Below are 27,938 nucleotides of genomic sequence, written 5' to 3' on the forward strand. Positions count from 1 at the left end.
TGTGGGGGTTGGTACTTGTAGAGGTCAAGGATGCTTCTAAACATTTTATAATTCCATTAAGGAGTGAGACCTCATTCATAGGAGAAAAAATATTGAGACATCTGAGACATAAAATTCACATTTTACTTTTCCAATGGCATAGACACGCAGGGTTCTTCAAATCAAATATAGTCACAGATCACTATTTATTTCACTTTAACCCGATCTCCCACTGGACCTTTCCCACAAACTTTCAGGAGAACAAAAACAGTGTCAAATAGTTGGGTACCTTCCAAACCAAAGGCATTACAGAATAAAATGTATACTAGGCTGGTGTCTCCTTTAGGCTAGAAAGAAGTTGCTGATTGTAAAAGTGAAGCTCAACGTTCATAAAGGACCTTCTTCCTAGTGACCTAGGTGCATCACTCACAGTTGTGCCAACCTTAGTGCATGACCCAGGTAGTTAGCTACCATCACCTCCAGGGACAGATGGGGAAGGACGTCTATTGTCCTTAAAAGGCCAAACAAAAGCCAGTTTCAGAGGAAGAATTAGAATCTAAATGCACTGTCACCAGTATGCTGAAGAAAAGAGAAACAAGCAAGCTATTGTATTAAAAAAAAATACTTAAAATGACTGTTTTGTTTACATTCATTAGAGCCTCCCACTCCCCTCATTTTCTAAATGATACCTCATTTCAAATATGGGGGTCGAGAAGGAATAAAAATTTAAAAGAAGAGAGCTCGTTAACTCAAATTACTCTATCAACTCAATGCAAAAAATCGGCCGAGAGACAGATGGTACCTCAAAAAACTCGTTAGTCGGGACACTCGTAAGTCAAGGCCCCACTGTATTCTGGTACTCTTACCTTTATCTGCTGCCCAAGAGAAGTGCCCATATGAGCCCAGTCTGGGGAATTTAGACAACTTTCTCTAATTCTTGTAATTTGGTTCAAGAAATGTTCACTGAGCATCTACCTCAGGCTAAGTAAGCATGGGTTAGAAAGGACAATATAGCACGTTTTCTACTTTCAAGGGGCTCGCGTGTAAATGGGAAAGGCCAGTGGCTCTCAGCCCTAGGTGCATGTTAGCATCCTGTAAAATGCAGTCTTGGGGCCCAATCCCAGTCTCTGGTTTAATTGGTCTGGGATGAGGCTCAGGCATCTGTGTTTTTTAAAAACTGCCAACTCACCCAGCTGGCCGTGGCTCAGTGGTTGAACACTAACCTATGAATGAGGAGGTCACGGTTCAATTCCTGGTCAGGGCACATGCCCGGGTTGCGGGCTTGATCTCCAGTGTGGAGCATGCAGGAGGAGCATGCAATCTCTCTCATCACTGATATTTCTATCTCTCTCATTCTCTCCCTTCCTCTCCGAAATCAATAAAAATATATTTTGTTTCAAAAACTGCTGATTGTAATGTGTGATCAGAGTTCATTAAAACAGGTATAAGAATCACTGATTAAAGTAGGTATATCAAACTGAAAATTTCAATATCATGTTTAAAATTCTTTGTTGAGGATGGAAGCTGAAGCAGAGGCTGATGCATTTTATTATTATAATTACAACTTATAGTCTATTCTATGCTGGGTGCTTAGCTACGATCTCTAATTCTCATACAATCTTCTCTGTTCAAAATGCTTATCCCCATTTTATAGATGAAAAAACCAAGGCACAGAGATCTTATGTAATTTGCTCAAAGTCACATAGCTAATGAGTTTTAGAGCCAAATCCAAACTTAGAACTGTCTGGCTCCAAATCCACAGAGCATCCAAATATTTATTCTTTTTCCAGAGTAGATTACACTCAGACATCATTTTCGCAAAAAGGTCAATCTGCTATATTTGTTTCATTCTTGGCTATACTCTTAAATGCTCCTTAGTTATGTCTCCTGGCGTTTCCCTTTGCTCCTCCTGCATTCGAGTTCACATTCCTAGTTATGGGGGAGAAGAAAATTAGTGGCGAGGTATCCTAAGTTCAATTCTAGAGCAATTAGCTCATCATCTTGGCTCTTGGTATTATTACACCATTTTCCCCCCGGAGCCGGGTATAATCAAAGTTCTTCCTACTTGTTGTGTAACTGACCTGTGAAGTCAACTTTCGGGCCAAGGCTGTCTGGATCACGTATACTTGCAGAAAGAGAACTGAGCCAATTACTTTCAAAACAAGTCTAGTTAAAAGCGCAGAGTGTGGTCGAGCACTGCATGCAGGGTGGACAGGGCTTAGAAGGCAAGCTGCCATTCCTGAAAGCAATGGGGGGTCTGCAACAATGCACTTCCAGAGACTGGGGGTCAGGGGCAGTTAGGCTGGTGGGATGGATTTCATGTCTACAGAACTATCTAGAAAACCATTCTTTTGCATGTTTAAGAGCTGGAAAAGTATTGCCAAACGAGCTGGAAAAGTGTTGCCAAATTACTTTGTTAGTGAAAAATATGTTTGATTTTTCTGAAATCCCTCAGCAACCAACCCCTCAGCTATGTCTGTCCATCAGGTTTAAAAGCAAGAAAAGTGAGACCAACAGTAGAGACTAGAACTGTGAATGGTTAGATCATATTTGATTTTGCAGTATTGTGGAAAATGAAGTCTAAAATCTGAGTATCTATCTCCTTCCTTCCCCTACCACAATGGAAATCTTTGGGCAAGTCCCATATACTTTTCACTTCTTAATTCCATCCTATTTTACACAGAAAAATATCCATGAGCTGCCTTTCTTTTACCTCTTAATATGGCCCTAGAGATTATAATGAAAACTAGAAAGATGATCATATCTTGGACTCTCTAAGAGAAAAACCAAGAGACTCTATTAGTAATATAAAAATAAAATATAACTTGCTTTCTCTCCATTTCTACCCTTCTTCTTTCCTATCATATCAGCATCACCAAGAGGCCTGTTGGTATATCTGAGGTCACACGCCTGACTTGCGTGCCATTGTGTCACAGCACTTAGCAGAGTGCCTGTCATCAGGGAGGCACTCAGTACATATCTGTGGTTTTTGTGTCTATTGTTAGCTGTCCTCATCTCACCTCCAACACTCTATCTCCCTGTGCCACTGCCACACAGCCATTTCACAGTCCTTTACCAGATGGCAGGAAGAGCTTCCAGCTCCACTGGTTAAAGAGAAAAAAAATGATTTAAGTCACAGAGCAGACACCAGAATAGAGAGGAGCTGAGTGTGGGTGAGGTGGGGAAGCATCTGCATGTTGATACCCAGCTGCTCAACAGGCAGGTCTCCAACTAAGAGTAGAGCCAACAATGAGTGTCAGTAAATTGCCTCTGCACCTCTAACGCCTGAAATTCCAGCCTTCTAAAAGTCAACAAGAGGGGAATTTGGTAGGAGTCCAAGACTCACCCTTTCCATGAAGTCTCCCTGCAACTCCCACCAGAGAAACCTTGGCTGCAGCCCTACCAACAGCCTTCAGTTCAGCTTCCAGCCCAGAAGTAGAATGGAGACCGAACAGCACAGCAAGCTGTGGAAGGCAGTAGGCTCAGGGACAGGGTCTAGGGCAAGGCCATGCCTCATTTACCACCCCTTGATCAAGTACCCAAAGCTGAAGCACTGGAAGGCTCGGGGTATCCATGCTGACATTTCCCAACGTCAGTCATGTTCTCACCAGTGATATGACTAGGTCAATCGAACCTTTGTTCCCCCCAGCTGTGCCTATGGCCATCTGTAGCAGCCAACTTTTTTTTCATATCTTTTCCATAAAAACAGTGTGTTCTGACTACGTATAAATTATCCCCACCAGGAGAGGCAACTAAATGTCTTGTGGGAACCAGGCAGGCAGACCAGAGATGTCTACCCCTCAGTCCCTTGTTTGATAGCCACTAAGGACTAGGAGAGGAGACCACTGGGAGAGATGCAGTTCTACCTGAGCAGTGCCACTCAATCAGATCACCAGGACAAGAGAAAAATCCAAGGACAAATGTGGCATTGCCTGCAGAGAGGTAACATGTATACTCTGAAGATCCAAAGGGTGGAATATTAGAATATAAAAGTTTCTCAATCTCTCCAGCCTCTAACTTGGACCAGAAAGAGTTGACAGCTTGAAGTATCATCACGATTGGAATTTTAGGCCCTACAATAATTGTTAGAAACCTGGATGTTCCTCTAGAAAAATAAATCAACCTAAAAATGCACTTTCTATATGACCATGTCCCCAACATTTCAGTTATAACATCAAGCCTTTGGGTGAGGTCTAGAGGTTTTGAAGGGGTGCTTACTGGAAAGCCCAATACTGGTACAATCATGCTACTGGTAAGTGCCCAACCTAATTGTAAAATTGAAGATTTACTATGTTTAGCCGAAATTCAGCCTGCACATTTGAAATATTATCCAAATGACCTGGCTTCAAGTTAGAAATCTTCTATGAATTGAAACAAGTGAATTAGGGAGACCTCTTGCTTTTAGCACTGAAGGGTCTGTGGGAGGTGAGTCAAGAACCATTTATAGTAGCGATAAAATACTATATTTAAGGCTATAAAAATTTGGCATACATGGTCTCAGTTCAGAAGTAAATTCCTTTTATGTGCTCGGCAAAGGAGCAACTGAAAGGTTTTACAAATGAGAAGTTTGACCTACTGAGATTTCAAACATAAAACCTGTCAATTATTCCTTGGGACTAGGTTTAGTAATTACACCCTTGAATATTAAAATGCAAATCAGAACCATGAAGCCAGTGACAGCTTGACTTCACCACAGCTAATGACAGATACACAAAGTCATTGTCCAACTGTCACGTTTGTGCCCAATGGTGCATTCATGGGGTAGGCCACTTGGGAACTTAGCAAGTAACTGGGGGAAAGCATTGGAACCGTATCCCTAATAAACACACACATCTGATGAGGCATTATGCTTTTGCTCAGCCAATCAGATTCTTTACTTGAGAATTCTGGCTCAAGCTAGAACTAGTAGATAATGCTTGACAACCAACAGATGTGTGTGTTACTCAAAAGAGCCTTATTAATTTTATTTTCCCCCACGTTTCTGACCTCATCACCTACCTCTATCCCCTCATCCTCATCCTCCAGCTACACTCAAGGGTCCTGAGCTTGATTACTTCCGGGCCATTCTTGCCCCCAGGCCCTGCACTAGCTGTTGTCCCTGCCACCAGACTGCTCTTCCCGAGACACTAACCTTGCTGGCGCCTTCCTGTCATCACATCTCAGTTTAAATGTCATCTGCTAAGAGGCTTCCCCTCAGCACCGAATCTTAAGAAGCCAACCTGTGTGTGTGTGTGTGTGTGTGTGTGTGTGTGTGTGTGTGTCTCCTTCCCCACCCCTCCCTGACCCCCTCACCCATACATACACACATCAATCACCTTATTTTAATTCTGGTAGATCACACACAACTATCTGATATTTTCATTTTTAATTTACTTTTAAAACATGTTTACTATTATTTCTTCCTTCACTGAAACATAACTTCCAGGCAGGCAGGGGCTTTATTATTTGTACTGTTGTATTATTAGCACCTAGAATCCCACTGACCACATGTAGATGCTCAATACATACTTTCTGAACCAATAAATGTTTTGTGGGCAGGCTCCTAACAGGCAAATCTGTGGTGCACGGTTTCCAAGAACCCTTGTGGGGAGTAGAAGAGCCAGACTGCAGTCCCAGAGCTCACTTCAGGCAAGTCATTTCACACTTGTCTCCAGAACTCACATCTTCAGCTGGAAGCTGAGGGGCTGGGTGGATCAGTGGCCTGCACCCTGTTCTGTGAAGGCCATTCCTCCCCCACCATCCACTTCTCCCAATTTAGCCAAGGCAGCTTTCCTTTCATCTCTTTTATTTTTCATACCTATCCATTTGGTAAAGGATTTTGCTGCTAAAATAAAAATTTTAATCTTCCAGATTAGATAAATCCTTCTGCCTAAAGTGAATCCTGCCTCAGCCTCTTACCGGTTGTACGATTCTGAGAAATTCATTTAGCTTCTCTAAACTTTGGTAGCATCATACATACTTGGGATTATTTTAGCACCTACCTCACAGTATCATGGTATTAAATGAGATGACCCACCTGTGGGTGGGCAGAGGAAGGGCTCCTCCAACCATGCCCACACCCTAATCCCCAGAACATGCGAATGTATTGCCTTACATAGCACAAGGGACTTAGAAGATGTGCTTAAGGTTAAAGATTTTAAGATGGGGATGTTATTCTAGATTATCCAGATGGGCCGAGTCATAAGCATGAGTCTGTAAAAGCAGAGACCCTTTCCAGCTGTAGTGAGAGGGATGAGAGAGAAGAAGAGATCCGTCATTGCCAGCTTTGAAGCTAGCTGAAGGGACACCCTCCCCAAAGTGAGGAATGTGGGGGGGTCTCTAAAAGCTGGATACAGCCCTCAGCTGATGGCCAGCAAGGGGATTGAACTCAGTTTTGCAACTACAAGGAACTGAATTCTGCCAACATCCTGAATATGCGAAGAACCAGTACCTAGAGCTCCAGAAAGGTCTCTGATTTTAACCTGGTGAGATCCATACCAGTTTCTGATCCAGAGAACTGTGAAATAATGAATCTGTAATGTTGTAAGCTGCTAAAAACTTGCGAAGACAGCAACAGCAAACTACAACATCATTTAAAGTACATAATGAAGTGCTTGGCACATTTGGTAAGGACTCATGTTAACATTTCTTACAAATATTAATGGCATAACTATTAATACTGTTTTATTGCCGAAACCGGTTTGGCTCAGTGGATAGAGCGTCGGCCTGCGGACTGAAAGGTCCCAGGTTCGATTCCGGTCAAGGGCATGTATCTGGGTTGCGGGCACATCCCTGGTGGGGGATGTGCAGGAGGCGGCTGGTCGATGTTTCTCTCTCATCGATGTTTCTGACTCTCTATCTCTCTCCCTTCCTCTCTGTAAAAAATCAATAAAATATATTTTTTAAAAAATACTGTTTTATTATCTCAAAAGTCACTTCCAGCCTTGATGCTAGCTCTGACTTCTGACAGCCCTCTTCCTCACTCTCCTGGAATAGCTTCCTTCCCGTTGTCTTTTTTTAATTCTTTATTGTTTAAAGTATTACATATAATATTACATGTCTCCTTTTTCCCCCATTGACATCTCTCCAGCCACCCCCCCACCCCCCAGCACATGCCCTCATCCCCCTAGTGTCTGTGTCCATTGGTTATGCTTACATGCACGCATACAAGTCCTTTGGTTAATCTCTTACCCACCACATTCTCCTCCCCTGCCTTCCGTCTGATGTTTGACTGTTCAATGCTTCTCTATTTCTGGATCTATTTTTGTTCATCAGTTTATGTCATTCATTATATTCCACAAATGAGTGAGATCATGTGATATCTATCTTTCTCTGACTGGCTTATTTCACTTAGCATAATGCTCTCCGTGTCCATCCATGCTGTTGCGAATGGTAAGAGTTCTTTCTTTTTTTTACAGCAGCATAGTATTCCATTGAGTAGATGTACCAGTTTTTTAATCCACTCATCTGCTGATGGGCACTTAGGCTGTTCCCAAATCTCAGCTATTATAAATTGTGCTGCTATGAACATAGGGGTGCACATATCCTTTCTGATTGGTGTTTCTGATTTCTTGGAATATATTCCTAGAAGTGGAATTACTGGGTCAAATGGGAATTCCATTTTTGCTTTTTTGAGGAAACTCCATACTGTTTTCCACAGTGGCTGCACCAGTCTGCCTTCCCACCAGCAGTGCACGAGGGTTCCTTTTTCTCCACATCCTCGCCCACACTTGTTGTTTGTTGATGATAGCCATTCTGACAGATGTGACAGTCGTTTTGATTTGTATCTCTCGGATGATTAGTGACTTTGAGCATGTTTTCATGCTTGGCCTTCTTTTCGTCCACTTACAAAAAGTGTCTATTTAAGTCCTTTGCCCATTTTTTGATTGGATTGTTTATCTTTATTTTGTTAAAATGTATCAGTTCCCTATAAATTTTGGAGATTAGGCCCTTATCGGTGATAACGTTGGCAAATATGTTCTCCCATGCAGTGGGCTTTCTTGTTTTATTGATGGTTTCCTTTGCTGTGCAGAAGCTTTTTATTTTGATGTAGTCCCATTTGTTTATTTTTCTCCTTAGTTTCCATTGCTCTAGGAACTGTATCGATAAAGATATTGCTATGACATATGTCTGATATTTTGCTGCCTATGGATTCTTCCAAGATTTTTATGGTTTCCCATCTTACGTTTAAGACCTTTATCCATTTTGAGTTTATTTTTGTGTATGGTGCAAGTTGGTGGTCTAGTTTCGTTTTGTTTGTTTTTTTTTTGGGGGGGTGTTGTTTTGCAAGTATCATTGTCTTTTTTTATTTTTATTGATTTCATAGAGAGGAAGAGATAGAAACATCAATGATGAGAACCACTGATCTGCTGCCTCCTGCACGCCCCGCCTCTCCCCCCCCCACACACACACACACACTGGGGGTCCTTGACTGGAATCCAACCTGGGACCCTTCAGTCCGCAGGCTGATGCTCTATCCACTGAGTCAAACCAGCTAGGGCTTCCTTTCCATTGTCTTAACGGAACTGCTCACCAGCTTCAGGGGCTGGGTGTTATGCTGGATTAAAGTACAAGTAAATTTCTTCAGATACAAAGCCAAGAGTGCAAATTAACATCACTGAGGAGAGACAGATGGAACTGGATATGATATATTGAAAAGGATACCACATGACCTATGCAGGAGTCAGGCTGGGAATGATTAACCTGAAGCTAAACAAGAAGTATCAGACAAATGCCATATGAGAAACATGCTATTAAAAAGGAACTGTTGCCTTTAAAAATATCAGTGTCACAAAAGACAAAGAGCTAAGTAGTGAGCTGTTCCAGATTAGAGGAGGCTAAGAAGATGAGACAACTAAATGCAACGTGTGATCCTAGAATGAATCCCTATTAGACATGATTGGGTCAATTTAAAAATATGGAATATAGACAGTAGATTAGACAAGTGTATTTATTAACTTTAAATTTCCTAAAGTTGATGACTATACTGTGGTTGTAAAAGAGAATGTACTTATTCTTAAGAAATGTACACTGAACTAGTTAGGGATAAAGGGCCATAAGGTATAGATCTCACTTTTTCAATGGTCCAGAAAACACACACATAGAGCAAGTGAGCAAATTGTACAGCAAATGAGATGGAATGTATATAGGTGAGTCCAGTTAAGAGAAAATGGTTTTATTCTCACAACTTTTTTATAAGTTTGACATTATTTTCAAATAAAATGTTAAAAGAAAAACCACTCAAGTTTCCAATTCTGTAAAGCAGCGGTTCTCAACCTGTGGGTCACGACCCCTTTGGCAGTCGAACGACCCTTTCACAGGTTTCACTTTTGACCATCTTGTATATCAGATATTTATATTACGATTCATAACAGTAGCAACATAACAGTTATGAAGTAGCAACGAAAATAATTTTATGGTTGGGTCACAACATGAGGAACTGTATTTAAAGGGCCAGAAGGCTGAGAAGCACTTCAGTAAAGAGAACAAATTGCCCTGGCCAGTGTAGCTCAGTTGGTTGGAGTGTCATCCCGTGCACCAAAAGTGGCAGGTTCCATTCCTGGTCAGGGCACATACCCAGGTTTCGGGTTTGATCCCGGTTGGGTGCGTGCGGACGGGAAGCAGTCACTCTTTCTCAGATCAATTTTAAAAAAAATAATTTACAAAAGGAGGACAAATTATTACATTCAAGCCACATGTTTTCTTCTGATGTGTCATTCCATCTGATACCTATCTTATTATACCTCCCCATTTGTCAGCCTTTTAGAATGTACAGCTTCTAAAATTAGCACAGATAGGAAATGTCCTCACATTTCCCTTTATGCACATTAAATATAATCCTGGTCAAAGAAAGTACAATTTTCAAATAATCTATTAGACAGTGAAACACTAGCATAGTGCTTATAAATATCCACATAGTAGGCTAAATATACATATTTCCTCAAAAAGATAGCAAAGCTGTCAGCCAAAATGTTAGATGAATAAAGTAAATAGTCCATTGTAAAAAAAAAAAAAAAAATTACACATACTAAGTGTAGACATAATTAACAATAATGGGCCTAAAGGAGGAATCGTGGGGGCTTGGTTAAATCACAGGTGTCTCCAAATGTTTCTACATGTGTGCCTACTTAATTCTCACTGCAAAATAAGCCCTTTCAGCTTTTACAGCCTTAGTAAAGGACACCTTTGTCTGTGGCGATGTCACAGACACCAACTCCTGTCCCCTTCTGGGCACATACCAAAATATATGAGCTTTTGAGCCTTCTGTGGTCAAACTTGCCCAGCTTCCATCAGTGTCGAAATTTTTAGAAGATACTGGCGATTCCATGCTTTGGAATCCATGTATCCATGCTTTGGAAAATCGCCTCCTCAACAAGCAGGAACACTCATGGCACGTCGGCGCCCACGCGTGCGTCTATCATTTGATAATGTCCTTCAAGAGTGTCTCAAGAACCAGGGATGAAAGTAACAATGGCTTTCCTGCAAGGCCGGCGGCTTCTCTCAAAGCCAAGAAAGAAATGCTGAGCGTTCTCACCCATGTAATTTGTGACCATTAGAAAGATTGGTAGACACGCTTTCATTTAATCCCTTTGGACTAACAGCACAGCCCATCTGGAGCATAAAAGCCCTACACCTCGAGAAAAGAGACAGCACAGATGAGCAGCTTCCATGCACTTTCTCCATTCAGAAGGGCTAATAAGGAAAACTGCTGAATTACTATGATTACACATGAGTTGAAAATAGCTTATCACCTGCCAATATGAATGAAGGCCGCTTGGAGGCTGTGAAATGGCAGGAAGAACAATGGCCTTGGGGACAGAATCTTTGTAGCATCTGAGAGAGGAATCAGCCAACTGCAAGACAGCCAGCCTTACAAAATGAAGCTCTTATTCTGAGTGTACCCTGCAAGCTAGTCCTGGGGTCTTCCCATGCCACGGAGAAGAAAAATAGAAGGGCTTTCACGGAACAATCAGTCCCATAAAACATGAAATGAAGGGAGGACATAGCCAGCAATTATCCAAAAAAATCACATTAGATAGACTGCCAATCTAAGGTATTTCAAGGTGAGGCAGAGCTCTCCCCCAAATTTGGCTGATAACTGTCAGGCCGCTTTCTAGTTTATGTGTAATTGTATAGACTTAATCATACTGTGAAATCCCTCTTATTTTCAGAACTAAGTGCTATTGGAATGCTGTTAGAGCGGTCACATGAAGTTCATTAGGAAGAAGGGCTTGGCTTGGGAGAAGCTGGGTGTTTGGCTGTTCCCTAAAATCTTCACTCCATCATCACAAAGCTCCCGTGTTACGGCCGTTGTGGGCACTACAGCAGAGCACCCCCAGCCTTGCAAGTATCTGCAGACTTGTCTCTGAAGTGGGTGGTGGCCTGCCTCCATTGGCAGGTGCTAAGCTTTTATTTTTATTATGATAATGGATTCATTTCCCCATGAATCATTTAGGCTAAATATTATCACGGCTTGAGTTCTCTTTCATGACCAATTTTCCCCTTTATTTTCTGTGGCATCAAAACAATCAGGATTTGTTTATTAATTTTTGTTCTCTTTGGGGATGGATCCAAGGGGAAAGGGCTCTCAAAAGTTGAAGAGTATTACCTTTTGTTCAGAAATTCATTGCCCACCCTACATGCATGATTGCAGGTGAATGCACACACACAGACACATACACACCCTTACACCATAGGCTTAGTGTTGTACTGACATGAAATTGGAGGGGTAGACAGACTCACCGTGTGCTGGAGACCAGGACATGTGTCATTCATTAATTGGTGGGGGAAAAAATAATATAAAAATGTTTCTGGTCTTTCACTCCCTTCTCTAGATAAATCAGTGCTGTGCTCGGATAAATAGTGCTGCTTCTAACAGTCTTTCATCTTGTTTATAATTCCCAGGCTTCACTCAGTTCAATCTATTACAGTTGGAAAATCTTGAAAAGCTGCCACATTTGGAGAATGTACCCAGAGGGTCTCTCCCTTCTTCTTGCCCAACCCATATACACATACACATGCTCAGCACCTGGTGATGTGTTTCTCTTACCTGAAAAACAATCCCTTCTTATTCAAAACTAGAGGCCTGCTGCAGGAAATTCGTGCACGGGTAGGTTCCCTAGGCCTGGCCGGTGATCAGGGCTGATCTGTGGGGCGACCGGCAGGGTGAACGGGGGGGCCCCCTGCTCGCACCCGCCTTGGCCAGCTTGGAGCCGCCCACTCACCAGCCCTGCCCCCCGCCGCCACTGCTGATCACCTCCCTCTGCAGGGCGACTGGCAGGGTGATCAGGAGCACCCCCCCCCCCCCCCGCTGGCACCCACCTTGACTGGCCTGGGGCCTGCGGTCTGGGGGCAACTCCTGCGTTAAGCGTCTGCCCCCTGGTGGTCAGTGCACATCATAGCAACCAGTCATTCTGCCATTTGGTCAATTTGCATATTAGGCTTTTATTATATAGGATAATGCACAGAGTGTTTTTCAAAAAGCCCACAATGACAAGAGTTGTTGCAACAGGTCCTAGTGATCACAAGCATGCATCTGAGTAGTTACAGCAGTAGTTTAAAATGTACGTCCCAAGTACTTAGCGTGTACTCCATCCTGTAGGAGAAACACTCCAAGTTTAAAACTTGGTTTTGATCTTCAAAAAATGTGAGGCGCCAGATAGGTGGTCAGTAAATCTGGACCTAATTCTCAAGCTACCACTAATTAGCTTTTAGCTTTTGGTCAAGTCATGAAAAGCCTAAGCCTCAGTTACTTTATCTGTAAAAATTGGGTCATGGGTGGAAATTGGACAAGAACAAGGGTCCTAAGTTCATATACCGGTAGGTCCCTGGCAGGTACCATGGTCAGGTGGGCCAGATGGGGACTCAGGCCCACAGAGGTATCCCAACTGAGGGGAATTCATTTGCTGCTCAGCCCTTGTCAATGGTCTCAGGCAGAACTTGAGGTGACTCAGACTGCTATGCGAAATATTTCAATTTCTTTAAACATGGTATTGGTCAACACTGTGCTGGCCAATGAAACATTTCTGCAAGAGTCCAACCAGCAGCTTCTGGACTCCAGGGTCCTCTGTCCCTATTTGGTACAACCCTCAGAGTCATCCAGCAATTGGCATGTGAATCAAGCATTCAGAAGAGTATATGGACCCCGGGAAAGATGGTCATCGAATCCCTCAGGTCATTAAAATGATTACAAACTATGCTCATCTCGGATCACTGTGTCAGCAGATACAAGTGTTACTAATGAAAACTGAGATGGGATTGCTGACTTTTGAGGAGGAGGAGAAGCTTAGAAAGAACATTAAAGGAAACAAACTTCATTTCTAATTGTACCCCGCACTTCCAGCTGTCAGTTTACCTACAGAAGAGAAAGCGGAAGGGTTTCAGTATAATCTACCACACGGCACAGGAGACTTAGCCGTAAGAAATAAAAGCAAGGAAGTACAGAGAAAGGAGCAATCCAAACGTAACTAGTAGTCCACAGAAGGCAGCAAATGGCACAGAAGAGAAAATATGTAGTAATGAACAAGGCACTCAGTGCAGCACCTCTCAGATCAAGGGAAACATTTGAAGAAAACGATTTCCAAAATCCGTGAAGTTTTAAAAAGGTAGAATAACAGACAAAGGCTCCAAACATAGGGGGAAGGATAGATTCTCTGGCTAGTGCCTCCTGATTAATGAGTAAAAAGTGATCCAGTTGCTATAGTGACTTGAAGATACACAAAAGAAAACATCACTTCTTTAAAATATTCCTGATGATGAATAGGCAGAGCCTTTCAAAATATCTTTTTAAAAATGTAAGAGGCTCTTTTTTTCTTTTAAGAGCATATCACACAGGATGGTGCTTAGAACCCCCGCCCACCCCCTCATCCCCCTCCCCCCCCATAAAAGGAATCGGTTGCACCAGCCCTAGTTTGTTTACACAAACCAGCAATTTTAGCAAAAAGTAATAACCTGAAAATATGTCTGTTGGAGAATGGATTCTGTTTTTCAGCAGTTTGTTTCTGTTTAGGCAGCAAGGAAGGTAAATGTATGTTTTCCTGGTTTTCCTTTTTCTAACAATATATATAGTTAGAGAGTTTCCATGGATGCTGAGAATGTGAAATGCAATTAAGCAGATTTAGGAAATGGGAGGTTTTGCTTTCTGTAACTTTCTCTTGTCTGAATGGAGAGGTAACAAAAAAATATGATTTCGGTGAGACTGCACTCCTAGCCGCTTCGCCTTCTCCAGCTGGGCTCCTGCAGCCCCAGACTCTTATTTCATTATCCGAAGGATTGTTCTGTTTTGCTCCAGGCAATTCAACTTTGGCAGAGTACCCTGAATAGAATGGAGGTTCCAAGCAAGGTCTTAAAATGAACACTGCAATGATGAAATATCTGGGGTCCCCTTATATAGAAAGTGGAGGGCTCTTAATGGAATGCTTTGGGTAAACTATTGGTTCAAGACCCAAATGAAGTGTTGCAGGGCCTGTGTCCTCAACAGACATTCCTTAGCTGACAAGGTGATATAGGCTTTTGTTAACTGGTACAGGGGTCAATGATCTTGAATAGCACAGTAAGGCTGCATAACATGGTCTTTTACAGTGGGCGTATGAATATTTTTAAGCAAAGATGTAATCTTAAGTAAAGGCTGGGTGGAGAAGATAGAGAAAGCACTTAGAATTCACAGGAACCAGTGTTTCCAAATCTGCATTTGTTCTGTCCAACCTTGGACAAGTGATTGAGGTTCCTTGGAGCTCAGTTTACTCATCCATAAAATGAGGTTGTACTACCTTCAATTCTGCAAACATATCAAGCACCTCCTCCATGCTGTCGTCTCCCACCTGTGTCCCAACAACACCTACTCCTGAGTTATATGACTCCAAATACAGTACTATTCAGCTGCTCAAAATTCTAGGAAATCCTGTATGTATTTCTTCCCTTCCTTTCTCTCTCTCTCTCTCTCTCTCTCTCTCTCTCTCTCTCTCTCGGTTTTGTTAGAAATACCTCTCTCCGCAATTCAGAAGCAAGGGAGCATTAAGATTAGGGACAGTGGGTGGGTCATACAAAAAAAGATCAAAGTATCAACTTGATTACTTATAAGGCTAAAATAGAGAATGAATAATCTATGAAAAGTGAACTTCCCTGACCCTGCATTAAACTTCCCATCTCACCAGGCATTGAGTTCCTTCTCTCAAACTCACCAATAACATGGGATAAAGCTTTCCTCTTTCTGTTAAAAATAAGTCCAATGAGCTTGTATGCATACATGCATAACCCATGGACACAGACAGTGGGGTGGGGAGGGCCTGTGGTGGGATGGAAGAGATCAATGGGGGCAAAAGAGGGACTTATATAATACTTTCAACAATAAAGATTTTTTAAAAAATAAATAAAAATAAGTAGGTAGATTAGAAAAAAACTCTAGTAGCTATCTTTCCAATATTTTAAAGATCAAGGCAGGACACAGAAGAACATAATTCAACCCACAAAGTCACCAAGTCACTTCTACTTCCCAAATAGTTTTCACTCTGTCCACTTTGACCCACTTCCACTGCCACACTGTATTGTAGTTCAGGCAACCAACATAGTTCACCTGAATACTGCAGTAGTCTTCTGACCGGTCTCCCTAATTCTCTTATTTGTTTGCTCTTTCACTCTCAAAATCCACATTCAATACTGCAGTAATGGTGTTTTTTCTCAAATTTGTGACAACTGACTACAAACCTAAAATAATTTCCCAGGGCTCCGGATAAAGTCTGTATTCCCAAGCTTGACATAAAAGCTTGTTTCACGATCCAGCCAGTGGTCTCAACAGTCTTCTTTCTCCTGTCCCTTTCTGTTTCCTTGAGTCCCAACATCTATTCTTTACTCTAGCTACCCCAAACTCTTTGCAATCCACTTTTGTATTTACCCCCTTCTTTTCCTTAAAAACCTGTGTGGGGCTTTTTTCCTTTTCTTTTTCTTTTTTTCTGTGTGTTTTTAAGGTAAGGGCAACTATGCTGTATTCTGAGAAGATTTTGTCTGACCTTGGGGCTCAGTTTGCTCATCCATAAAATGAGGAGGTTGGACTACCTTCAATTCTGCAAACATATCAAGCACCTCCTCCACGCTATCGTTTCCCGCAAGATTTTGTCTCCTCCACTATAGTTTCTTCAATGGAAATCTCCTGAGCCCTTTACTGAAGAAACTGCCTCCGTAGATTTAGCTCTCTCTCTCCCTTCAGGCCTTTTCACCTAGAAAGGATTCCACCCTGTCTCCCTCTTTTCCAACAAACTCATTTTTCAGGTCTCATCTAAGCTTTCACTTTCTCAAGGAACCCTCCTATTACGGCACTTCCCCCTCTACACACACCCTGGATTAGTTATCACCCTATTTTCTTCTTAGTAAATTGGTCATAATCCCATTAGTGATAGTGACCACATAACATTCATTGCAATGTCTTTTTACTTGCTGCATCTAGACCCTGATTCCAGATCCATATTGTACTAGGAATTAATCATCATTGTAGCCCTAGCATATAAGAAGATTCAAAGTATATTTGTAGAAGGAATAAATTAACAGTGGGCATAACTCTGGGTACTAGGTTTACAGAGATGAGTAAGATATATTCCCTATGGCAGATCATTTTACAATTCACAGCACCCCAAAGGATAATAGCTGCAGCATTAATACAAAGTTTATTGGAAGCTCAGGGAAGACTCGTTCTGTTGGAAGAACTAGAGGACTCAAACAAATCAAAATGCTTCATACTCTTAGGACATTTGAGCTGGGCCTGGAGCCAAGGTTCCCTTCTGGCTCTTATATGATTCCAGGTCTTTCATCAAAATTTCAAAGTGATTTCTGCCATTGTTTCAGTGTCTTTTTGAAATGACTGATGCCCTTTTATCATTTCAAGTCCTCTCTACTCAAGGTGTTTTCTTTCTTCTTACGGAGTATGTCTTTTGATCCTACTCCACAGACTAAGAACTATTTGTTTTCTTGGTTATTCTGCAATTTCACTAAAATGGATTTTCTTGTAGATTAAAAGAAATAATGTCCTAACCGGTTTGGCTCAGTTCATAGAGCAGTGGCCTGCAGACCAAAGGGTCCTGGGTTCAATATCGGTCAAGGACACATACCTAGGTTGCAGGCTCCTCCCTGGCTCCGGCCTTGTTCAGGGCTCATGCAGGAGGCAGCCAATCAATGTGTTTCTCTCATATAGATGTTTCTCTCCATCTTTCCCTCTCTCTTTTACTTTCCCTATAAATCAATGGAAAAATATCCTCGAATGAGGATAACAACAACAAATAATAATAATAATAATAATTATTATTATTATTATTATTATTATTATTACATACATGTTTATGCTATTTCCTGGGAATAGCATAATAAATAATTCGTATCTTTTAACCATTCTGGAAAATTCTCAGGCATTCTATTGTGTTTGAATATTGCCTCTTTTCCATTCTCTTTATTATCTCTTTTCAGAACTTAAACACATAATAGACTTTGTAATCTCTATATCTCTTACTATGCTTTCCTGTTATCTCTTTGTCTCTCTGAACTGAGTTTTTTTATCTTTTCTTTGTATCTTTGAATTACTAATTTGCTTTCTGCTATACCTACTCTACTATTTAATCTAGCCATTTAATTTTAAATTTGAATTTTTATGTCTTTCACTTATAGAGATTTACTTTTTTAGCTCTTTTCCAAAATGTTTGGTTATGTTTCTATTTTCAATATATTCTTTTAATTCTTTAAAATATTGAATATTTGCCCTAACTGGTTTTGCTCAATGGATAGAGCGTCGGCCTGGGGACTCAAGGGTCCCAGGTTCGATTCCAGTCAAGGGCATGTACCTTGGTTGCAGGCACATACCCAATAGGGAGTGTGCAGGAGGCAGCTGATTGATGTTTCTCTCTCATTGATGTTTCTAACTCTCGATCCCTCTCCCTCTCTGTAAGAAATCAATAAAATATATTAAAAAATAAAATAAAATATTAAATATTTGTTATATTTGCTTACTGGGCCAGATAATTTCAATGTCCATAGCAGCCATGGGCAAACTACGGCCCGTGGGCCGAATCCGGCCCGTTTGAAATGAATGAAACTAAAAAAAAAAAAAAGACCGTACCCTTTTATGTAATGATGTTTACTTTGAATTTATATTAGTTCACACAAACACTCCATCCATGCTTTTGTTCCGGCCCTCCGGTCCAGTTTAAGAACCCATTGTGGCCCTCGAGTCAAAAAGTTTGCCCACCCCTGGTCTATAGTCTCTGTAGGCCTGATTCTACTATCTATTATTTCTGCTGACTCTCTCTCACAGTGCCTGATTTCCTTGTGTAGTTTGTTTTTTAAAACTGTGACCATTTTCCTTGAAAAAAAAAATATCTGAGAATACTTTGAGATCTGGGTTAAGATTATATTTCTTTTCTTTTTTTTTTTATTATTAGTTAGGGTATTACAAATGTGTCCTCATCCCCCCCCCCCCGCATTAACCCCCAACCCTCCCCCCCCCCAGCCCCGCACACTCATGCTCCCATCCCCCTGTTGTCCATGTCCATTGGTTTGGCTTATATACATGTATACAAGTCCGGTTGATCTCTTCCCCTTACCCCCGCCCTCCCCTACTTTCCTTCTGGGGATTGATAGCCTGATCGCTGTTTCTCAGTCTTTGGATCTGTCCCTGTTCATCAGTCTATGTTGTTCTCTATATTCCACAAATGAGTGAGATCATGTGGTATTTATCTTTCTCTGCCTGGCTTATTTCATTTAGCATAATGCTCTCCAGTTCCATCCATGCTGTTGCAAAAGGCAAGAGTTCCTTTTTTTTTTTTTTACCACAGCATAGTATTCCATTGTGAATATGTACCACAGTTTTCTAATCCACTCATCTGCTGATGGGCACTTAGGCTATTTCCACATCTTAGCTACGGTGAATTGTGCTGCTATGAACATAGGGGTGCATATATCCTTTCTGATTGTCGTTTCTGGTTTCTTGGGATATATTCCTAGTAGTGGGATCACTGGGTCAAATGGGAGTTCCATTTTTAGTTTTTTGAGGTAGCTCCATACTGTTCTCCACAGTGGCTGCACCAGTCTGCATTCCCACCAGCAGTGCAGAAGGGTTCCTTTTTCTCCACATCCTCTCCAGCACTTGTTGTTTGAAGATTATATTTCTATAGAGAGGATTTGCGTTTGCTTCTACTAATTGCCCTGAGAGACTTCCTACCTGAGACTACTTTAAATTGAATTTTCCTTTTGAAATGTTCTAGAACACTGAGACAACATGAATTCTGATTATAAACCTGTATGAGATCCAGCTTATGGTTATGAATTATCAGAGGAGGTGGTAGTGGTGGTGGTGTTGTTTCATCTACCCAATTCCAAGGCTAAAACCAGGATGTTTCTTTTCTTGTCCTGGCAACTTTATTTTTCATTCATTCTTACACTATAATTGTGTATATTATCTGGCAACCCTGACTATAATAAGAATGCTCTGGATTTTTTAATTCAAAAAGGGTGATTAAAACCTAATTAAATGGGAAGACAGAAGAAGGAGAATCATAATTTGGTTTCTTTTGGGCCTTAAACAGATATTTCTGTGATGTACCAGATTAGAGATTTGTTTATCTACTCTACATTTTGCCACATCGTGCTTTCTTCTTTAAATAACTTAGTCTCCCCTCACCAGATTGCAAACTCCTTGAAGATACGGATTGCCCTTCTTATCTGTATATACTCCTTATAATATATACAAAGCAGTGTATGGACTATAGTACATAATCAGTTGAGTATTTGCTATTGCTCCAAAGTCAACTTTACGGCTGAATGCTCCTCATTTTCTATCCATCCAGGTACACAAGCCACAGTCAGAGTGTCTCCTATTTCTTCACCTCCCACAACTAATCTTGATTTTCCTTTTAGTTCCTCTCTGATTTTTCTTTATTACTACAGTCTCAGTTTACCCCTTGTCATTTCTCCTCTGGTATATTTCTTAAAAGACCACTTCATGAAATGTGTTACATAGACTCCTGGCTTTGCAAGATTTAATAGATGAATCCATTTCTACAGTTAAAGAAGTCATTTTCTACACAGCACCCACACTGATCTTTTTAAGTAAATCACATCACAGCAAATCTTTTTTATAAAGCTTCTCATGGCTCCCCATTACTCTTAGATTAGAAAGCAAATCTCTCACTCTGTCCTATAAAACCATATTTGATCTGATCCTGAATATGACCCTGGCCTCATCTCCAGACTCTCCCCCTTTTCTTTATCCCCTCAGCCTCAATGACCTTCTTGATGTTCCTTGAAATGAACAAGCTTTTCTTGGCCTCTCCCTAGAAAACTTACCCTTAAGAGCTTCAGATGGCTAGTTCCTTGTTATCATTCAAATCTTTACTCAAATGTCAAGTCTTGAAAAGCTCTCTTTCTAACCCACTTATCTAAATTAAGGCCTCTTTTCTCCACTGTAGTCTCATCACTCTTTAACCCTTTATTTTAATGTACCTATGTATGTGTTTCTCTTCATCATTCAATGCCTATTTCTGAAGCATCTATCTGCTATGCACCAGGCAATACTCTTGGTAGTGAAGTACATAAAAACAAAACAAAACAACTTGTCCTCATAGAACTTGCATTTTAGTGATTTTTTTCATGCATTAATTAAAAATGTACATTTTATTTACATCTAACAATTTTTATTTTACTGTTTTCTTCCCCCTAAAATGTAAGCTCCAGAATAAGTAAGTGAATGGATATGCAGCTGCAGTGAGTGATCCTTGTAGGAACTCAGCTGCATATATTCATCCATCACTCCCACTTGCCAATCAGTCTAGGCAAGGATGGAAATCCAGGAACAGCCTGCCTACGATAGTCCATTGTCAGAATCAGAGGACCTGGTATCGACCAGAGACCAATAAAGCACTGAGCCCTCTTTTAGCCAGCATTTGTAGACAATGGTTTAGATTATTTATTCAGGTCTCTTCTACTGCTGCCGTGTCCCTCCAGGGGGCTGTGCCCCACTGTCAGCTGCACCATGTGTACTACTGCCAATTCAAATATTTATTCATTGTCCTTGGACACCAATGAGGACAAAATGATTGAAAATCATCAAAAGTCTCCCAACAAAATACTTTGTATCCCAGCACCAGTAAACCTCCCAGAAAAATCTTCTACTTTGGCAAAGCTATCAGAGGGTCCATTTTGTATTTTCGTGTTAATTATTTCAAGCAATTCTAAGTACAAGGCCTATTTGAATTATGTACTTTTTAGTGCTATTTGGGGCTTAAAATTAGCTGCACTCTTTGGGCATATAAACCTCTTACCCAGTTCATTATCCTCGGGTAGACTGAAGAATGTCAGTGACCCTCCTACAAATTTGTACAGTATCGTCTAATAACGAAGTGCATATTTACTCAGGGAGAATATGCTTTATTGGCAATGTGTTTAATTGTCTCCCAGAACAATTTAAGTATTGGCTGTTTATAATGCTCCTCTCCCCTCAAAGGGAGGGATAGTACATTTCGTAGGGGGTGGACATTCTGCTGATGCTCCAGCAAGGCTGCAGGTGCTCATAAAGGGAATTGGCCCAAGTGACGGGCTCTAGTTTGGTTAGTGAATCTGAGGCAGAGCCAAGAATAACCCCATTCCTGCTCATCTGCCTCCTTTACAGAATCCTATCAGCACAAAAATTCATATTAAAAGTGAAATTTTTAAATTTTTAAACATCTGCCACTGTTTTAGCCACACCCTATGGAAGAACATCAGTCTTGTCCTGGTGATGGAGGTTTAGGAAGTGCTGAGAAATAAAATGGAAAGACGAGAAAACAGCAGTGGGCAGGAGAGGGACAAAGAATGAAGAAAAAATCCAAAGGCCAGTTTCCTCAGGGAAGATCTGTGGGAGGAGACTGTTTCCAAACTTGTGGCCAAATGACCCCAAACTCACAACTTGAGCAGTTTCTTCCTTTCCTTAACAGCATTTATTCTAATAAATTTTGTAACATTTATAAAGAAAATACAGAAATACACACAATCAGACAGAGAAAACTACTGTTAACATTTTAGCTTTTTCTTCTGACTTTTTTAGTCATCTATACATGTAGATATACATACATATTATTTATACAACTAGATATGAATTATCATTCTTTTCATGAAAATGCTTTCGTGTCATTAAACATTCTTGAAAAACAAGATTTTAATGGCTGGATACTAGACCATCTTGTGTAAATGTACCATATTTAACCTATTCCCAACAGATGAACTTTTGGATTTTTTTTCATATGTACATGATTAGTGGTTATTTTTATCTAGGAAGCTTGTTTGGGGGGAACAAATTTATGCACTAAAGCTAGAGGGTGGTAGAAAGGTGGGGAAGTGGAATATAGGCATATCATAAAACAGCACCCATCTAATTGTAATTCAACATACCCTGCTTTTCCCAAATGATCCCAGCCTTGTGGCTCAATCCCTTTCCCAAGTCCAATCACCTATATCCTAGGTTCGACCAAACTTGGGGCTCTATTCACCTTCCCAATGCCTCCCACACTTAGGCAAAGTATTAGAGTAAACTAATGCTCTGACCATACTTCATAGGTTTCTAGCCCCAATAACTCTCCAAACCCCATGATAACAGAAATCTCAAACAGTAATCTCTTTACTTTTTTTATTGATCACCCCATTGGTTTAAAAAAAAATTAGCATGTGCCTACAATAGATAGATAGATAGATAGATAGATAGATAGATAGATAGATAGATAGATAGATAGATGTGTGTGTAAATTGTTTATATGCACTGGTATAGAATATTTTACATATATTAAAAAGGTATGCTAAAGTGGAAAATTTAAGATGATTAAAATAATTGAAACATGTTCTGTTTTTTATGTGTGTGTTTTTCCATAACCCAATGAATTGTCTTGCACATTTCTCTTTGGAGACCAGTGACTTGGCCACACCTAACCATAATGCCACATCTGAGCTAATGTACCCTCAACTTAGAGTCAACTTCTAGGTTTGGGATTGTTACCTTTCCTTAATCCCTTAACAGATATCTCTCAGTGGTCAAGCTAAATCCATTTAGCTGTTTGACTTGAGGGTCTTCTGGGTGGAATTTTTTTTACAAAATAATTCTTACTCTTTAGAATAACTGGTAATAATGAGAAAGACTGGTGGACATTCATAAATGGTTATAAGACAGTTCCTGTTCTATGCATTATTCATTTATGCAAACTGTTGTGAAGGTACCAAATTCACTGTGCAATTGGGCTGGAATTGGACTCAAGATGGCATTGGTATGCATAGTTCTGAGGCTTGGTTCTATTTAACATTTTCATCAACGACCTGCTTAAAGGAGCAGAGAGCAAACTCATTAAGTTCCTAGATGGGAGGGATGGCCAGAACATCAGAGAACAGGATTAGAATTTCCCAGCCCTCGCCAAATAAGCAGAACTATTGGAGTCAAATATGTGTATTAGGGACAGGAAAGGGGAAAGTAAGTTGCCAAATGCTAGCTGAATAATAGTTACTTACTTAGAAGCAACTGAAAAGAATATAGGTGCAAACATAGACTCGAAGCAGGAAATAAACTCACCCAATAGAATCATTAGTGTTCACTGGGACCTTTGCACCCCCTTAAAATGGATTCAGATCCCCAATCCATGGACTGTGGAAGCAGAAAGCCTTCCCCCAAGAATTCAAAGAATTCTAGTGAGCTTTTCTTTCTCATTGTCCCTCTAGCTTCAAATCCCTGACTCCCCGTAATTAGCCTGGCTTATGATTCATTTCACTGCCCTGCTCTAACTCTATCGAAAACCATGTTGACCCAGATTTGAAAACCTTTTCATGAGCCAATCATGGCCTCCTGCAAAAAGGCATGGCTCTCCTGTGCTGTCTTGGCTCTTCCTCAATCCTTACAGTTAAACTTCTACTCCAGGTTATTTCACAAGGTATTTTCCTAAATGCAGACGGTTTTCTCCCTAGAGGAACTCTGGGGTCAGCTGTTAAGAAAATAACATTTACACCAGTGTTACCTAACAAAGGTGAGTAACCCAGTAGTGCTCCAGCCAGGGGCCAGAAAACTTTGGACAGTAAGGTGACAGATAGTAAATATTTTCTATCTCTGTTGCGATTACTCTACTCTGATACTGTAGAATGAAACTACTCATACACAGTATGCAAACAAAAGGGCATGGCCAGTTTTGGCCCTGATGGGTACTGGTCATAGTTTGCCAACTCCTGCTATACTCAGCCTCAGAACCTTTGACTTTTGGGAAGATTTTGCAACCATTTTATCCAATCATTTTACAGCTACAGAAATCAGGACTCATCAAGAAGAGTGAAGTTTACGCGAGTTCTCAAGACAGTTAAACCAGGGTTACAACTCCAAACTAGAAACAGGTAGCCCAATTCCCAGGCCAGTGCCCTCACCTCTGCAAAAATCACTAGGCTATTTTCAGAAGTTTCTGGGGATACCGTGTAAATGGAAGAACCTCTTCTGGAAATGTATCCACTATAACCTTTGGCGCAATGCTTTAGTCGTATTATGTGTAATACACAATAGTGTTGTGGTATAATATCCCTAGGAGGACCCAAGATGAATGTTTGGCTAAAGATTCCGGTGGTTCTACAAAAAGGCAGACTTTGTGAAACCGAAGTAGGGCCTAGAGTAGATCAAAATGGAAAGCCATGCACAAAGTTCAAAGGACATTGTTTTGTTTAGTTTTTCAAGTTAAAGGTGACATAAAATCTTCATGCACCAAGAGGAATGTTTTAAAGAGGAGCAATTGTTTTCCATCTCCTATTAGAATAAAAAGAGCAAGACTGGGGTATAACAGATAGACAGAAAAGCTAGAGGTAACTGTTATTCACAAAACTGAAGACGAGAGGAAGTCATTGAATGCCCTTAATAATTGGATCTGGGAGTAGGATGTTTTGGGAGGATTAAGAGAGAGAGAAATAGACTGAGTCAGTGATTCTCAAAGTCCTTTCTCTCTCTATGAAGTCCCATGAAAGCTGAGACAACAGGGGCACAGTGAATCATTATACTTAATGAGAACAGGAGAGTTTCTTTAAGGGGTTGTGCAGTGTAAAACAAAGTGGATACTAAATTGGGAAAAAACACATACACACAATTGTTCAAATTTCAAAGGAACCTCCCAGATAACAACCCCTCGCATTGGTAGGCAATTAGGATAACTCATGGAAAACTCACCATTCGGGGTTGGAAGCACAAAGCCCCTTTTTAAGTGTGTGTCTGTGTAGATATGCTTGATGCTTTTACCTCATCAGAGGCCAGGAGTTTCTCAAAGTGGACAGTTCCTGGTCTGCAATTTGAAGTCCCAGTAGCTTGGGCCTATTCCTTCTTGAAAGTCAGGGCCTAGTATTTATGAGAACTTTTATTTTACTAGCTTTGATAAAGATAAATCATAGCACATAGCTTGATACTCGTTAAAAATGGTACAATCTGTTCAAATGCCATTTCTGGACAGAACATTTCATAAAACTATCCCAGAAGATTGTCTCAAGACAACTTTTCCAAAGCCCATTTTTCCAAATGATGAACTCTTGGCAATTACTATTTTTCATGATTATACTTTTTTTTCCAGATGACCCAGGAACCTGCACATCATGCGTTACGAGGTATTACATGTAAGTCTGGCCTTCTTTTTCATAGCACTAACTTTTCTGCAGTTTAAGCATTACCTACTTAACCCTAAATCAGTGATTACAAGAAAGAGGGCCTGCAGCCTGCAGCAGCTTTGCCCTGTCAGGCTATTAATGGACAATTCTTGGATTTAGCAATAAGAGCCCAGCTGTTTTCTTGCCTGGAAAGGAGACCTTCGCTTTCTTGGTCCTGGAAGGCACCCAACTTGACACTGGTGTCTAGGAATCTTGCCATGGGTGACCAGGATTCAGACCTTGCTGGTTCTGGACAGATCTTAGTAAGAGACCCAACACCAGGCAAGCTGTTTGCAGATGTATGCATGGAGACCTTGTCCTTAATAAGAGTTGGGTGGTCCAGGATGAAACCAGGTGCTACATTAGCTCTCAATCATCCCCTGGGTAATGAAAGACACAGACCACTAAGTTAAATGAAACACGGGTAACCATCATCCCAAAGTTCTCTATTACAAATCAAGCATGGCATGTCTTAACGTCACCTCCCCTTCCCAGTCTAGTTTCCCTTCCAGGGGAAAAAAAACTAAGAAAGAAAAGAAGGGAGGACCAGAGAATGCATAAGCTACGTAATCCCTCCCTATCATCCTAAGAACTGGAGAGTTTTGTGATAAACTCTCACATCCATTTCTTCTTTTCATCTTTCCAAAAACATTGTCAGGAACTTGGGATCGATGTTATTCTTCAGAAGGAAAAAATGAAGCTCAGAGAGGCTATGGGCTCTCTCATGAAGCACCACAAGCTCGTGGGAGGGAGCGGGTGTCTAGATTTGGGTCACCTCAACTTTAATGAGCTTGATTCCAAGGGGCTTAAAATGTGGTGGTGGGTGGAAAGACATTAAAAGGGATGAGGTGGATGGCAAGGAAAGGGAAACCTAACAAGCTGAAACATATTAAGAACGACCAGTTAACCTTATTATTACTTAACCTTATGGTTTTAATTCAACTATCCCAGAGTAGCCTATTATTCTCTGCATTGATTGTGTCTCTCCATCACTGCATTCCTGCCCTACTGATTTATTGTTCCATTTAAACAAGTGGGGTGGAGAAGAGGGCCCCAGACTTGATTATTAGAAGACAGACTAGATGACAGTAAATGAGCAGAAAGAAATTTGTCAGCATGTTCATAGTTGGCATTTGCCCAGCATATGGCCTGCCACAGACACCCCAAGCAGAGATGAACAGCAGAAATGCAAGCATTCCTTGCTGAGGTCACATGGTTGAGGACACAAACTGTTCCTTGAAGAACTGAGGCAGGACCCAAAGAAATAGTGACCATGCAGAAGTGGGTGAGGAATACTCCTCTTTGTCTCTATTATGATTCTGTGTCCCTCCAGCCTAACTCTACCCGTCTTCATTTTGTCACCAAAAGACACCCCTTGACCTGCACCTACTTCCTCTGTCACCTGGCAGCATCTTCTGTTAAAGTTTGGAGCCAGCCTCTCCAGCTCACCACTGCCCACTAATGAGCATATTCCATAATACCCTGTGAGCACCAAAAACAGCAGGCCCTCCAATAACACTGTGTCTTCCAATGTCATTGCATTATAATGTTGATGAGATGCTGCTGGAACTTAACTCTTGTCTCTACTATCAATTAGCCTATTTCATTATACATCATTTCACTTGAAGTCGCAGGACCTCTCAACCACATTAAGGGCCTACCGTACACTGCAAAGAGTATGTCCAATATCATGAAGGTGAAACATGTGATATTTATTTCAAGAAACACACATTTATAACCCTTTAGAAAATTTAGTGACTTTGAATGCAGCTAATAAAACACTCTGCAATAGAAGTTGGTAAGAAATGCAAAGCCTGCCTCTGATATACTGTTGATGCTACAAAATTCATCAAAGGGCAAAGATCAATTCCATTCCACTCCCCCTTCAAATGAGCCTATAATTCAGTGTAGGATGAGAATAATGGATAGTATGTGTAGAAATATGTATGCATAAAAGCTAAGGCACTTTGATAGTGATGTCAGTAATCTGGTCACAGACATTTTGGTAAGCTACTTGAAACCAACGCTGAGCTGTTTCAGACCTTGCAAGTGCCATGTGGCAAGAGCACACAAACAATCTGTTCAAACGGACCTTGGTTAAATCCAAGTCCCACCTTTACCTAACTATGTGACTTGAGTACTTAACTTTGAGACTCAGTTCCCTGATCTGAAAATTAAATATAAGTAATAGCTACCATATGGGGATTGCATGGACATTTAAATAGGCTAATACTTAACACATAATCACTACTCCATAAATAGCAGCAGGCCTGTCCTTCTCCCCAGCCTCCTCTCAGCTATCCCGATAAGGATGCTCAGAGGTCCAGAGAGAG

At 40.9% G+C, this 27,938-nt stretch overlaps 1 protein-coding gene across 2 annotated transcripts in view; it reads left to right on the forward strand.

Annotated features, from left to right (window-relative positions):
* PCSK5 (proprotein convertase subtilisin/kexin type 5) overlaps positions 1 to 27,938 on the forward strand; it is a 416,215-nt gene that overhangs the window by 338,532 nt on the left and 49,745 nt on the right. For both annotated transcript variants that reach the window (XM_059656934.1, XM_059656933.1), the window contains exon 25: positions 25,533 to 25,575. In XM_059656934.1, the coding sequence (XP_059512917.1) occupies positions 25,533 to 25,575 (43 nt within the window). The remainder of the gene's footprint in view (positions 1 to 25,532; positions 25,576 to 27,938) is intronic.

This window comes from Myotis daubentonii, chromosome 11 (genome assembly GCF_963259705.1).
Source record: "Myotis daubentonii chromosome 11, mMyoDau2.1, whole genome shotgun sequence".
NCBI classification, from domain to species: domain Eukaryota; kingdom Metazoa; phylum Chordata; class Mammalia; order Chiroptera; family Vespertilionidae; genus Myotis; species Myotis daubentonii.